The sequence below is a fragment of the Labrus mixtus genome, chromosome 5 (genome assembly GCF_963584025.1).
Source record: "Labrus mixtus chromosome 5, fLabMix1.1, whole genome shotgun sequence".
Classification (NCBI taxonomy): Eukaryota; Metazoa; Chordata; class Actinopteri; order Labriformes; family Labridae; genus Labrus; species Labrus mixtus.
Window position 1 is genome coordinate 30,246,403 of NC_083616.1, and position 13,271 is coordinate 30,259,673.

Below are 13,271 nucleotides of genomic sequence, written 5' to 3' on the forward strand. Positions count from 1 at the left end.
AGCAGGTAAATGTTCCTTTAATATGTAAAGAACCTTTAAAGGGAGTGCTTTAATTTAATCCAATGTAATGTCTGAATTGTGTGATAGTGTTGAGGGGAGAAGTGAAATGTGAGGACGGACATAATCTCTCTCTCTTGAGATAAAGCTGTAGTTTTTACTGAAGTACACCGGCACTGCAGCACTTATTCTTCAGTCGAGTCATTAATTAATACCTCCCAAGCTCCCACTAATTCTAGGTGTCAAATGTGTAACAAATTTATGGTTGTCAGGTTTTCTAAAAATCCTTTTAGTGCTTGGGGTGTTTTTTTGTGTGTGTTTATAAATCACACAGCTGAAAGAGCAGAAACGGAGCCCCGGCCAAAAAGCTACTTTCTCTCCTGCTCAACATTAAATCTGTTTTTAACCTCGGAAACAAAAAGTTGACTAAACAGTCACGCCGCAAAGTCAAATGTGTAGCTTAATCCACCCATTTACACAAGGACCCGACAGATATTCGTTTTTTTGGGGCTGATACCGATATCGATAATGGAAAGAGAAAGAATTCTGATGCCGATATCTATTTTTAGATCAATGTTTGATCCGTAGAGATAGAAACATTTATTGTGTTGATCCCTCAAATGGAACACTTGTAGAAAAGATATATAATGAAGACAAGATAGTCACTCAACTAAAAAGAAACTGGGCACATGGAACACCACTTGAAACTCTGGAGAGTGATAATGCTTGTTGGCATCCATATAGCACACTCTTTTGGATAAAGAGAACTGCTAGTGTAATGTAATAAATCTCAAATTAAATGTGATTTGACTGGTGAATAAATCTAATAATATCAGTGCATATCGTAGATAAAATTAGCTGATAATAATAGTCACTGGATATGCTAGTATCAGCTGATATTATCGGAAACAAAGAAGAGGGGAGACACAAGAGGAGAAGAAGAAAGTAGTTTGGCTCGTTAAAGCGACAGAGATTTAAAGAAACAGTTTTCTCCTCTAAAAGGTGAAGAGGTCAAACTAACCTCAGTCTTCATCATCAACTAAACAAAGATTAACTTTTAATTTGGGGTTAAAACTAATTTAAACTCAGACAAAGACAAAAAAGGCCACTCATTGAACCAGGAAGATTAGACATGTGATGCACTCTGCAGCCTCTAGGGGGCGACATTACACTGTAACTGGTAACAACAGAGTCAGGACAATGAGCTCTTTTTCTCAACCTTTCTTTTAAAATGTTCATCCCTCCATCAGCAGAGTGACTCCTGTATCATGAATAAAGGTTCAGACTAATAAACAAAGGGTGTTTTGGTGTTTTTAAGCCTTTATTTAGAGATAGGAGAGAGGGAACCGGGTACGTTGTGCAGGAAAGGAGCCACAGGTCAGAATCCAACCTGGGCCGTCCGCTTTCGGGGACTTCAGCCTCTGTACATGGGCACCAAGCACTAAAGACTACCCGCACTCCGATCAGTCTCAGGTTTGGTAGAGCCGCCTGGTCGTCACCACAGAGCTGTTGTACCTGCAGTAAAACAGATAAAAAGATGTGATGAATTATTTTCATTTCATTCACCACTTCATCTGCAATGTGTCACTTTAGAGTCAATCATCGGCTTCCCTCAAAAATATCTGGCTTCATTGCTTGTCTATGGGCGCACCAAACTGTGAGGGCGCTCACACTACTCACTGAGGTTGGGGAGGGAATCATCTCAGTGCAGAGTCAGGTGTGTGTGGCTGATTGGCTTTGATTAAGACCAGGTGTGGGGAGCTTATATATACACGCGTGACCTCCAGCGCTCTGTGCTGACTCGTTATCTCACCTTCAGAGGTAGTGAGAGCCTCTTCCAGTTTCAGTCTGTATGAGCACAACCAAAACCTTTCAGTGTAATATGCTCACCATTGTCAGTCTCTCCGAGTGTTATTTTGTTCTGTGGTTTGTTTCTACTCCAGCCTTTTGTGCAGTGTAGTGGCTGGTCAATAGAGGGCGCTATAGGTCACCGCCCAACCACTCCCCAGAAAGAGAACGACAGACCATCGATAAATATGATTTTTAAAAATTGGCTAAACATACATGTACAGTTATAAAAGGGTCAAGTATGAATTGCCCCCCAGGGACAAATAAAGTTAATTGAATTGAAGTAAATATAATGAAGTTAATAAGTAAACTGTTTCACCTGCAATAAAAAAAGTAGATTTAAAACGTTCTACGTGTCTAAAGTTATTGATTGGTGACATGTTTACAGTCTTGGGGACTATAATTCAAAACGCTGGGTCTCCTTTGACTCACGTTATAAGTGGCACATGCTCATTTGCTCCTCTTCAATAAAAGAGATAGGAGCATCGAGGAGTGCAGCAGAAATGTGCTCATACGGACATCACACACCAGCACCCAAAAAGAGGCAGAAGAGGGACATGTCCCATGAACTGAGACATGAAGATCGAGTCATGCAGCATCACTGGATCAGAGCACTGACTGTTTATAAAGATGGATCAGAGCAGCAGACCAGACGAGCATGAGTCAGCAGTATTTTTTTATTTGTCTCTACAGAGTGTAGGACACATATGCCTGTAAGCACGAGTGCAGATGGTTAAGTATGTTCAGGAAAATAGATTGATGCCTAAGTTGAAACATTTCAATGCTAATACCGTTAGCCAGTTAAAGACATTTCCCTGTATGTGTTAGCGTCAAGCTAACAAACTAAGATCCAGGCACCAGCCGCCACTGCTCTGCACCCCCGACACCCCTGATATGACTTGAATTTAGCTTCAGACGTGTTTTACCTGGAGAGGTGGGAGGAGTTATGAGCTGTCAGTCCTGTCTGGCTGAACGGACCGGAGGAGGAGGAGGAGGAGGAGGAGCACTGTGTGGAGTCCTGACTGTGACAGACGCTCCTGACCAGAGAGGCACAGAGACTCCTCAAGAGGAATGACGGGGATCCCTGCAAGAGCCGCATTCTCTCTCTCTCTCTCTCTCTCTCTCTCCCTCCTCTCTCACACACACACACACACACACGAATGAATGTGACAGTTTGCAGTGAGTTGCGTTTGTCCTTTCTGGTATCTACCTTAATCAGGAGTCTGTGGTTCTTCATGTCTTGTTTCCATGGCATCACGTACAGTTTAGGTATCATAGAACGTCGGGATGTGTGAGCAGGGTCGCCTCGGAGTCAATACCACAAGATAGTTAGTTTAGTGTTCAGGCTGTGTGTGTAATGAGCACGTACGATGAGGTCAACAAATCTACCTGTGGTCTTTTTTTCCCTTCCTCTCACTGAGATCATTTCAGGATGTGTGGGTTTTAACTTTTCATTAAAAAATAAATAAATTAAAGCTTCTGTGAGGACTTGGTTATGAAAAAGACTGCAATCTGAAATGAACACTGAAGCGTCTTAATGACCTACAGAAGCAAACCAGACCACAAGCAACTAGAATCTGTTTTTTGTGCCCCACCAAATGCTGCATGTAACAAAAGCTCAGATAAGAAAGCGACAGACTTGCTTCAAGATGAAGTCTGAATGTTAAATTAGATTTTCACATTTAAATTAATCTTGACTGCATATTTAACTTTAACAGTTCAGCTTCAGAGTACAAATATGAGACTCAATCATGTTTGGTGGAGCTCCCTACAGCAGCAGCCATGTTTGTTGACTGTGAGGGTCGGTGGTTAGTGGGTAGGATTACAGGAGTAGGCTTTGAGAATAATGAATTACTTTTAACACATGAAGGAGAGATATTGTAGAACTAAGGTAAAAAAAAAAAAAAAAAAAGAATGCATAAACATGACAGCAAAAAATGTTTTATTTCAAAATAAACCTTGTTTTATTTTACAGTCATTCACATCTCTGTAACAGTCGGCTGTTTGAAAAGACAATGACTCAGAGTTAACTCCAAAGTGTTTCACAGCTGATGCATAAAAAGTTAATTCAACCAGAGGAATAGTTCTGAGACCACAATCCCCATGTGGAAGATTTAGAAACCACTATGGTAGTTTTGAAATTACTTAACAGTGCTACCCGTTGGTCATGGGAATAATTAAGATTAATATTTACTTTTATTGATCCCCACAAGGGAACAGTTCAGTTTTACACTCTGTAAGTCATGAACACACATGCAGAAACAGGATCCTATGGACATGCACTAATGGAGAGAAGCCAGAGTGACGGAGCGGCCCACAGCGGGCGCTCCTGAGCTGATGGTGGGGAGGGGGTTCAGTGCCTTGCTCAAGGGCACCTCGGCAGTGCTCAGGAGGTGATCTGGCACCTCTCCAGCTACCAGACCAACTTCCATATTTGGTCCGGGACTTGAACCGGCGACCCTCCGGTTCCCAACCCGCAATGACAAATTGTCTGCAGTTAGAGTTCGGTGCATTCAGGGATGCTCAGCAAATCAGTTTGCAGGTGAGACACGATATAAATGTAAAAATTAACTGAACTTTTCCTTTGATAAGTTGAGCTGGATTTACATATTTTTAACCATACTGAGTTTAAAGGAGCAATATGAAACTCTGACACTAAGGGCCAGATTTACTAAGCTCCCAATTAAAGAGTACTAAATTAATAATAAATAAATAAATGTTCACTCCAAAAGTTTGCACGTTTGGTTGGTGGGCGTTTTGCGGGTGATCTACTAAGAAAATTTGCGTGAATGACACCAGGTCCAAACCTTGTTGAGGCGGTACTATTTAAGTTAGTTTTTTGCGTGTTCTACTGGTTTACATCACGGAGAGTTTGGACAGAAAGCAGGATGACTGCAAGCGCAAAATAGGTATTAGTGGGAAAGGCAAATAAACGCACAATACTTTTGAGTTATAGGAGATAAATTTTGGTTATAAGAAAACATCAGCATTAAACAGGGCCTCTCTTTTCTTCCCTTAATCTTAAGAATGAAGTGTCATACATTGAGCAGGAGGTGCGAGCTGTGTCCTCTGTGGCACGGGCGCTCTACACTCGCCGTTGTTGCGCACCAGACAGCTGGCTAGCGCTGTGTCTGAAAAAGGTATCGAAGACGGTGGTACAAACAGTGGTGAGGTCCCCCAATCCAAGCGTCCTACAGAGTAGCAGCAGCGGGCTTTAGAGGGAGGTGACGAGCGCATTATGGAGAGACGCGCGACCCGAGAAAAAGGAAATCCCTGTTTAAAATATAATGTTGGCGAAAAGAGGGAAATAAGAAGACATAAATGTCAATGTTGAAATTCTACAGAATGCAGAGGCTGTGGATGTTCAGTTTTGTTTGGATATATGGCAACAATAGCCTGTAGTTGAATCATGGTGTTTCTCTTCCTTAACGATTAGAATATTTAATCGAATTAAAAAAATAAATGCATGCCATTTATTTTTCTGTCATTTGAAACATGTGGGGAAAAACGCGATCTTTATGCCTTCTTTGGTTGTGTTATGTCTCCTAACTACAATAACAGCAGCCTGTTGAGCGTAACGCTGGTCTCCTGGATTAGCACGTTCTTTTCAAAGGTGTTAAATTCAGACACCGCCACAATCACCGCAATTTTTGTCAGGCTTGGTAAATCACAATGCGTGTACTAACTTAACTTGTTTGCATTTTCTCCTCCCAGTATTTTGCACGTTACGGCAGAAACGCATATTCATTAAGTCAAACGTACTAAATGGACAATGTGTGTTGTTTTGCTCATGAAAGACGCAATCCTCAGTGTGCGCCGTTAGTAGATCAGATAGCACTTTTTTTGCTGGTGGTATCAAGTTTGCACACGTTTTAACATACGCAAAACTTTAGTAAATCTGGCCCCTAGAGTTTAAAATTGGTACTGCAGTCCAAATTCAAAACACTGGAGAGAGATGCTCAGAGCCTCTTTGAACAAATGAAGTCACTTTCACTCCGGGATCGAGGGTATTACTGGAATAAGTTAACAACGATGAACGGGAGGAGACCGTCGACCCGTACGCTCTCGCTCAGTGGATGGATGATTTGACAGGACTGCCAAAGGGGGAAAGGCTCCAGACAGTTACACTTTTCTGATAGAATAACCAAGTGTGTGACAGTGTAACCAGTGACAATCAGGGAAGCCCTGTTGCCAAAAAGTAAAAGCTCTTGCATTTGCAGCCCAGTAATAGTGCTTAAACACAGGAAGGCCTAAGCCGCCACTGCTTGCATTTTTTTGCAAGTGTGATTTAGAAATGCGAGGGGGTTTATTGTCCCAAAAAAATGAAACAATGACTGAATCTAGTTGTTTAAAGAAAGACGATGGTAACAAAACAGGAAGGTTTTGGAAGAGATACAAGAACCTTGGGAGTGCAACCATTTTTATTGCGTTGATGCAGCCAATCATAGAGAGAGGAAGCAACTTCCAATTCCTTATATTAACTTTAAGTCTTTCTATCATATCCAAGATATCTTGTTTTATTAAAAGTTTGGGGTTTCTGGAAATCTTGAGGCCAAGGTAGGTTATGTGTGTCGTAACTACTTTAAATGGGAGAGATTGTAAGAAAGCAGGGCTCAGATTATCCTTCAAGGGCATGAATTCACTTTTGTCCCAGTTAATTGTATATCCTGACAGTTTACCAAATGATTTAATGTAATGTAGGAGGTTGGGAACTGAGGTTACTGGGTCAGATAAACAGATCAATAAATCATCAGCATACAAATTTACAAGGCTTTCAACACTGCCAAACTGTACATCGTGAATACCTGGGTGACTCCTGATTCCTATTGCAAGAGGTTCTAAAGCTATATCAAAAAGGAGGGGAGAAAGAGGATCACCCTGCCTCACACCATGTTGCAGTTCAAAAGATTGAGATTTATCCATATTAGTGAGGATTGAGGAAACAGGATAAGAATAAATTATTTTAACCCACTCTATAAAGTTCTCTCCGAACCCGAATCGTTTTAATGTCTCAAACATATAAGGCCATTCAAACTGATCAAATGCCTTTTGGGCTATATGATAGCAGCTTTTTTTTTCTTTTTTTCTGTTAAACTAACATAAATTGGACAGGGCCCCTCGGCCCTGACAAGCAGCACCCCGGAGGGTTTGGTCAAAGCAAGCCCCTTCTGGATAAAGTTAAGGTCCAGGCTCGGGGTAATAGAAGAAGAAAGAAAGGTGGTGACGGGGAAACTGAAGTGCCCACCAGCCCCGCACCCGTAACCCGGACTCACTGCCAGCCACAATGACTACCAGCGACCGGGCCCGGGCCGCTCACCTTCTTGTAAGCGCTCACAATGACTTCCTTGTCGATGCTGCAAGCGACCTCCTCCACGCCGTCTAATATCCACCTAGATGCAGCGGACCTGTCCGCAAGCAGCCGTTCCTGAGTGGTCTTATAGAGAGGACAAGCCCTGCCTTTCCGTCCACCCGCCACGAGGCGGCCCTGCCGACGTTGCCGCGCGTCCTGCCAGCAACGTATCAATCAGACCGGTGGGTCGTCATGACGCTGGTAATCAAACAATAATCCTTATTTGTATAACGCCGGGTCTGGTAGTTATTGGCACATCTACCGCTAGGAGGCAGTTGGACGGACTCACAATTAGGACCGGACAGGAGAGAGGGCGCTTCTTCAAGTAGACATTAGGGTCTTTTTCCTTTAACACACAACACAGACATCATTCTATAAGGATAATGCACTTCTGTTTCAAGGATTATTTTGTAACCAGTACCCTCTGTAGTGTTTACAGTCTGAAGTGAAAACCAAGGCTAGGCTAGTCTTGCTTTTATTAGGGTGATAAAATCTGCTACCATGTGATGCATCCATTTTTGTACATATCGTGACATTGAGAGTCACAGACATGTAACCAGTGAAAATCATCTTTCCAAAAACAAGGCTTAGAACATACCGTATAGGAACAGAATTGTCAAAGGCATCACTTTCAGTTCTAATTTTTTCAACACTGCAACATTTTACACAGCTCACCTCAAGGACATGCACCAGGGCCTCACCTGCATCCCGTACTCTCTTTGGAGGAGCAGACATGGAGGGGAACAGTGATGGCAGCACACGTAGGATCTCAAGAGCCTGTTTAGCTGTAAAGGAAAAAATTCATTACTTGACAAAGTGCACATGGTCAAATCTGATTAAAGATATATAATTGATACAATGCTTTAAAAAACAAACATTCAGCAAGTGACGGGATAGCCATCATAGATGGAAAAGGATGACAAGACACTAGTACATGTACTTGACAATTAACATGCCTGAAGGTCCACCCTAAACACTGATCGCTAATAATACCAAAACACCATTTCTTACCTTGGTCCATTCCCATTGGGGGTTTCAGCATCTTTTTCCATACACCGAAAAACTGCACCTTCTGGCAGAAGTCACACCACCTTCCCTTCAGTTCATCGATGAAGCTGCCATTATCCCTCTCCAAAATACGTTGAAGCTCCTCCATCACCTATTAAATATTTGAATGTATCACTTAGGAGGAGGAAATTGGTATATTAAACATTGTGGTTTTAATCATGCAGTCATTTCTGACTTACATGTCCAATGTCCTTGAAACAAGGATACGCTTCTAGAACTTTATCATGTCTGTCCTCCTCGCGAATGGTATTTGAATCAATGAATGCTCTTTTAGCTACAAATTCCAAATCCAGGAGATGAGAGACATCTTGGTGGTTTGGATTTTTTCTTTTATACAATGTTTGTAGGGTCTTGTAGTGCTTGGCCAAGGTTGCTGTACTGGAAGTGTCTGGACTGTCAATATCTGCAGGCTTGTTGGCTGGAAGACACAAAAATACATAATCAATGTTCCTCGCTTTAAAAAAGTTCATCTCATGTTGTTAAATGACAAAAGATGTGTCAAAAATCTGCCATAAAAAAAAATCATACATTTATAGAATACACTTTCAGGGAGTTTCTTTTAAGAAACTTCAGACCTGATCCTTACTACCAAATACTAATTCATTATTCTGAATTTTAACCATTTAAATGCCAGTTTATTTCAATAATGCAAAAAGCAAAAATGTAATTTTTTTCTGTTATAACATTATAACAACTTGCTCTAAACACATATGGTCATGCAATCAAATACAATTGCAATTAGGCACAAAAGTACACCCCTAAAAAAAATTCACACACGCCCACCACACACAGCTATGAGGCAGCTGGACAAACTCACTATGAGGACTGGACAGGGGAGAGGGTGCTTCTTCACTAAGGCTTCGGGAGCCTTCTTTTTCCTTAAACACATAACACAGACGTCGTTCTGTAAGGATAATGTACTCTAAGGATCGTTACGGATGTGACATCTTGCTACCACAGCCAAACAGTGAGGACAATTGATTTTGATTTAGAAGTTTAGACTGTCAGAATAAAAATTTAATTTGCTTATTATCAGAAGCCCTCAAATAATTTTAACAGTTCATTTCAGTTAATAGTGTAAGGAATCCAGCTAGTAGTCAGTTAATTCAAGGAATCCCCTCGGTAAATTACATAATAGCTCCCTCATAGTTTTAGTTGACTTCTCAAGACAACACAAAACTGATGGCATAATGCCAGATTTCTGTTAAGTTCATTTCTAAAATAATGTTAATGAATTGATAATAAAACAGCACCAATATAGTGTAAATGCCTATCCTCGGATGTCCATTTTAAAGCCTTTTACTTGGGTCATGTCAGGACTGTCATCTTGACTCAATAATGTTTTTTTTTTTAGTTTATCTGAAACATAAATACGTCACAGGGGAAATGTGTAAATGCAACGTTAAAACTCACCTTCTAGCTCATTTTGTTTACTGTTCCAGTCTGGGCTGCTACTCCCTTCTGTGGACCCATCCAGAATGATGGTTGAGTCACTTGACTCAATTTCATCTGTGTCTCTTGGCAGCTCAAGACGACGCCTCTTTGTAGAGCTGCAAAGATAAGTTAGTTAATCAATTAGTTGTCAACTATTAAATTAATCCATCGACTTTATGTGTATAGAACTTTTCATACAAACAAAATGTAACACAAAGTGCTTCGTACAATAAAAACCAAAATCGAAAGCAATCACTTTGTAGTTCTATAAAACACTAAAACAGGAGTACTCATTAAATACGGGATCTGAACAACGCTATCACAAGTAAGGAATCACTAGAGGCAGAACACTCAGTCACCTAGTACTTTGACATACTTGATCATTTTGAGTCATTCTTTTTTGTGTAAATTACTGTCCGATTATGATTTCATCTTCTGAAATGTGAATATTTTCTAGCTTGTTTAGTCCTCCATGACAGTGAAATTAATATCTATAGGTTGTGGACAAAACAAGACATTTGAGGACGTAACCTTGGGCTTTCACAACTTTCTTACATTTTATTGATTAAACAACTGATCAATTAATCTTGAAAAATTATTAACAGATTAACCTTCAATGAAAATAATTAGTTGCAGCCTTACCTCTTTGACTGTCTCCCAGGAGTGTGCGTACACAGTGACCTGCACAAGACATTTAATACATTTTTCAAATCGCTAATAAAAATGACTTGAGAGTCTGGCTCGTTTCTTGAGGAGTCGGGCCGTTCATTATTGCACACAGAGCTTAAACTGTACATACACTTCAGATACTGACTCGTTTAGAGCAGAGCCCAGCATCAACAACGTGACCCAGCACGATAAACGACCATCTTTCGTACGACGATCACAGAGACCGTTTGTACTCGTCAACATAAAGACGACTTAATCAGACAGCTCGGCTGATCGCTGCGATGTAACGCTAAAGTGATCACATTAAAACATGCCATTGAATCTACCCTACTGTGATTGGCTGAATAGGAAGGAGACATCTGATTGGCTACAGACATTTCCATTTGTGAATCAAACCACGGCAGGAGAGTCTCAAAAGTCCCACACACAAATGCAGCGAGGTTCACACATGACAAACAGTTTGTAAAGGCAGACTGACAAGACAAGATCCAAATGTGTTTTTTTAATATATATGTATATCACACATTTGTGGATTTCTATTAAATATCAAACTATAAATATTTGTGTGTGAATCTTGTTTTTTATTTGTGTATATTTTTACATTTATATACAATGCTAAATATTTGTGTGTGTATTGAAAACTATTTTTGTGGATAGAGTCCTTCATATATAAATCACAAAATACATTTGTGAATCCTTCTGTGTGCATTCATGAAACTTGAGACTGATCTAACTCCATACTAAACAGACTCAGCTTCCTCTGATTGTCAGTTGACAAGGTAGAGACGTGCTGATTGGCTGGAGGCTGAGGCGTAAAGACTCTGTCAAAATTTGTGGTAGTAACTCAAAGCTTGTGCTTGTACCTTCAGGATCGCACGAGAAGATAGGGAATTTGTGCAATCTGAACTGTGAGCACAAAATCATTACACATCTTCACATTGTTTCACAACAACAGAATTGTTTTACATATGCGCAGACTATTTCTACAATTACAAATATTGTTTGCACATGTGCAAACCTTACCTGTGTGCACAAAATAGTTCACCAAAGTAACCTTTCAGGAGTTCAAAATCTTATTTACAGGCAATTGATCCCATACAGCAGCCCTTCCTTTTTTTACAGACCACTGCAGGACAACAGACTGCCTCAAACACTTTCATCAACTTCTATCATCGCACAATATATCTGATATCAAAGCAGTAAAGGATCATCTGACACAATAAACAAGCTTCCTTCAATAAAATGTCATAAAGCTGTGACCTTTGATTCACTGTTGCCATGGTGATTATTAGACTTTGGTATTTCCTGGTGTCAGGAGACTTGACTTTGACGTTGTCCTGTTGAGACGCAGATTAGTTCTCCGTGTTGAAGGTAAGAGACACTTTTTATACTGTTTGAAAGACTCTTTTAATTTAAGTGTAAAAAGAGCTGTAAGCTAACAGTTAGCCACAGGATTCATTAGCTGCTCTGACTAAAGTAGAAGTGAAGGACACACAATGATCCTCAGTCCTGATGCAGGCTATGCTAACATGCTAACAGGTCGATTAAACACAAGCCCGCTCTGGAAGTTTCTTTCATTGAGTTCATCACTTTATCTTCTGTAATTGAAATGTTTGAGTGATTATCATTTTGATTTTAACATTTTTCTTAATTACGTTTTCTTTACAGTGGAACATATTCATAAGAAGTTGTTGTAACTCTCTCAATCAGATGACTGTGTTCTTGGTTAATCAATGACTTGTTGGGTTTGACTTGTTATTGTTTTATGATTCAAAGTCCTGCAGTGAAGCCTCCTCTGATAAGATAAAACTTTATTGCTGTGTAGTGACCTTTTTTTTTTTATAAATCCGGAAAATAGGCAGGGTCAGTTTTTGCCTGTGACCGGACCAACAAAGACATCAACATTTTAAACTCCAAATCTAACTGTCCTTTTTAAGTTCTAAGTGGTGTTTTAAAGCTTGTTTGTCTTTCTTCAGAGACTGGACCCAGGAGACAAACAAATTGAGCACTAAAAGCTTTATTCATCTTTCTCAGAATCCAAAGCAGTGAGCCGCCTGCAGACGACTGACCAAGACAAAGAATATCACACAATATATACTTATTTTGCTGAGGGTGTGGAGATGGTATCCGCCTCCTCCACATGGGCTTTATAGATCCATCTATGTCCCACATGGGCCTGATAGCTCTAACTATGTCCCACGTGGGCTTCACAGCCCCAGCCATGTCCCATACATTGCCACATGCTATTTTCAGAAGTTAGCAGTCAAAAAAAAACAACTACTGCAATGTCATGTCTTCTTGATAAATGGGGTATATATCTGGCCAACCATCTTGTGACCGGACATCGACACACCAACATAGCATGTATGGCAGGTTTTCTTGGAATGATGGTCCTTTTTCTTGTATTTGTCTCTCCTTCACCTCTCGTAAATGTCAGGTTAGCCTAAGATTTATTACTTAATTACCCCAAAAGCAAACTCGTATGAAACTTGAGACCTCACTCTTTGACCATGCAAAATTTCATCTCAGCATTGACTTTTTTCACTCTATCCTTGATGAGTTTCACTTTGTAGGCTCAGTTTGAATTCATGTGCACATGTGCCCTTCTGCATTTCATGCTTAGTTGATTATGTTATGTTTATAATATACAACCCTCACACTATTATTATTTATTTATCTAATTTGGATAATATGTGTCTTTTAGTTCATTATTATACTGAAATACTATTATGATTATTCATGACCACTTTATATAAATGTTGATTATAAGGAATATAAATACATGCCTTCAGGTGGGACACTACAGATGCTAGAGGATCAATTCAAAAAAGTTCAATTCATAAAAGTTTAAATAAAATAATTTAAATTCATCAAATTAGAACAAGAAGGAGATGATGACAGATCT

General features: G+C 40.1%; 2 protein-coding genes across 2 annotated transcripts in view; one reads left to right on the top strand and one right to left on the bottom strand.

Moving 5' to 3' along the window:
- Positions 1-7,114: 7,114 nt before the first annotated feature.
- Positions 7,115-8,949, bottom strand: LOC132974804 (uncharacterized). The gene is made up of 4 exons (XM_061039079.1): positions 8,443-8,949; positions 8,207-8,354; positions 7,794-7,980; positions 7,115-7,235 (listed from the first exon to the last, which is right to left on the bottom strand). The coding sequence occupies exons 1-4, from the start codon at positions 8,731-8,733 to the stop codon at positions 7,115-7,117; spliced, it is 747 nt and encodes a 248-aa protein (XP_060895062.1). The 5' UTR covers positions 8,734-8,949.
- A 2,637-nt stretch (positions 8,950-11,586) lies between these two features.
- LOC132974897 (NACHT, LRR and PYD domains-containing protein 3-like) overlaps positions 11,587-13,271 on the top strand; it is a 147,459-nt gene continuing 145,774 nt past the window's right edge. Inside the window, exon 1 of the mRNA XM_061039209.1 lies at positions 11,587-11,737. The gene's annotated coding sequence lies outside the window, so the exon portion shown is untranslated. The remainder of the gene's footprint in view (positions 11,738-13,271) is intronic.

Coding starts and splice junctions, on each gene's coding strand:
- LOC132974804 (XM_061039079.1), bottom strand. CDS start 8,733: ATGAACTTTTTTAAAGCGAGGAACATTGATTATGTATTTTTGTGTCTT. Junction 7,981..8,206: donor CCCAATGGGAATGGACCAAG/GTAAGAAATGGT, acceptor TTTCCTTTACAG/CTAAACAGGCTCTTGAGATC. Junction 7,236..7,793: donor GACAATTCTGTTCCTATACG/GTATGTTCTAAG, acceptor CGCTGCATCTAG/GTGGATATTAGACGGCGTGG.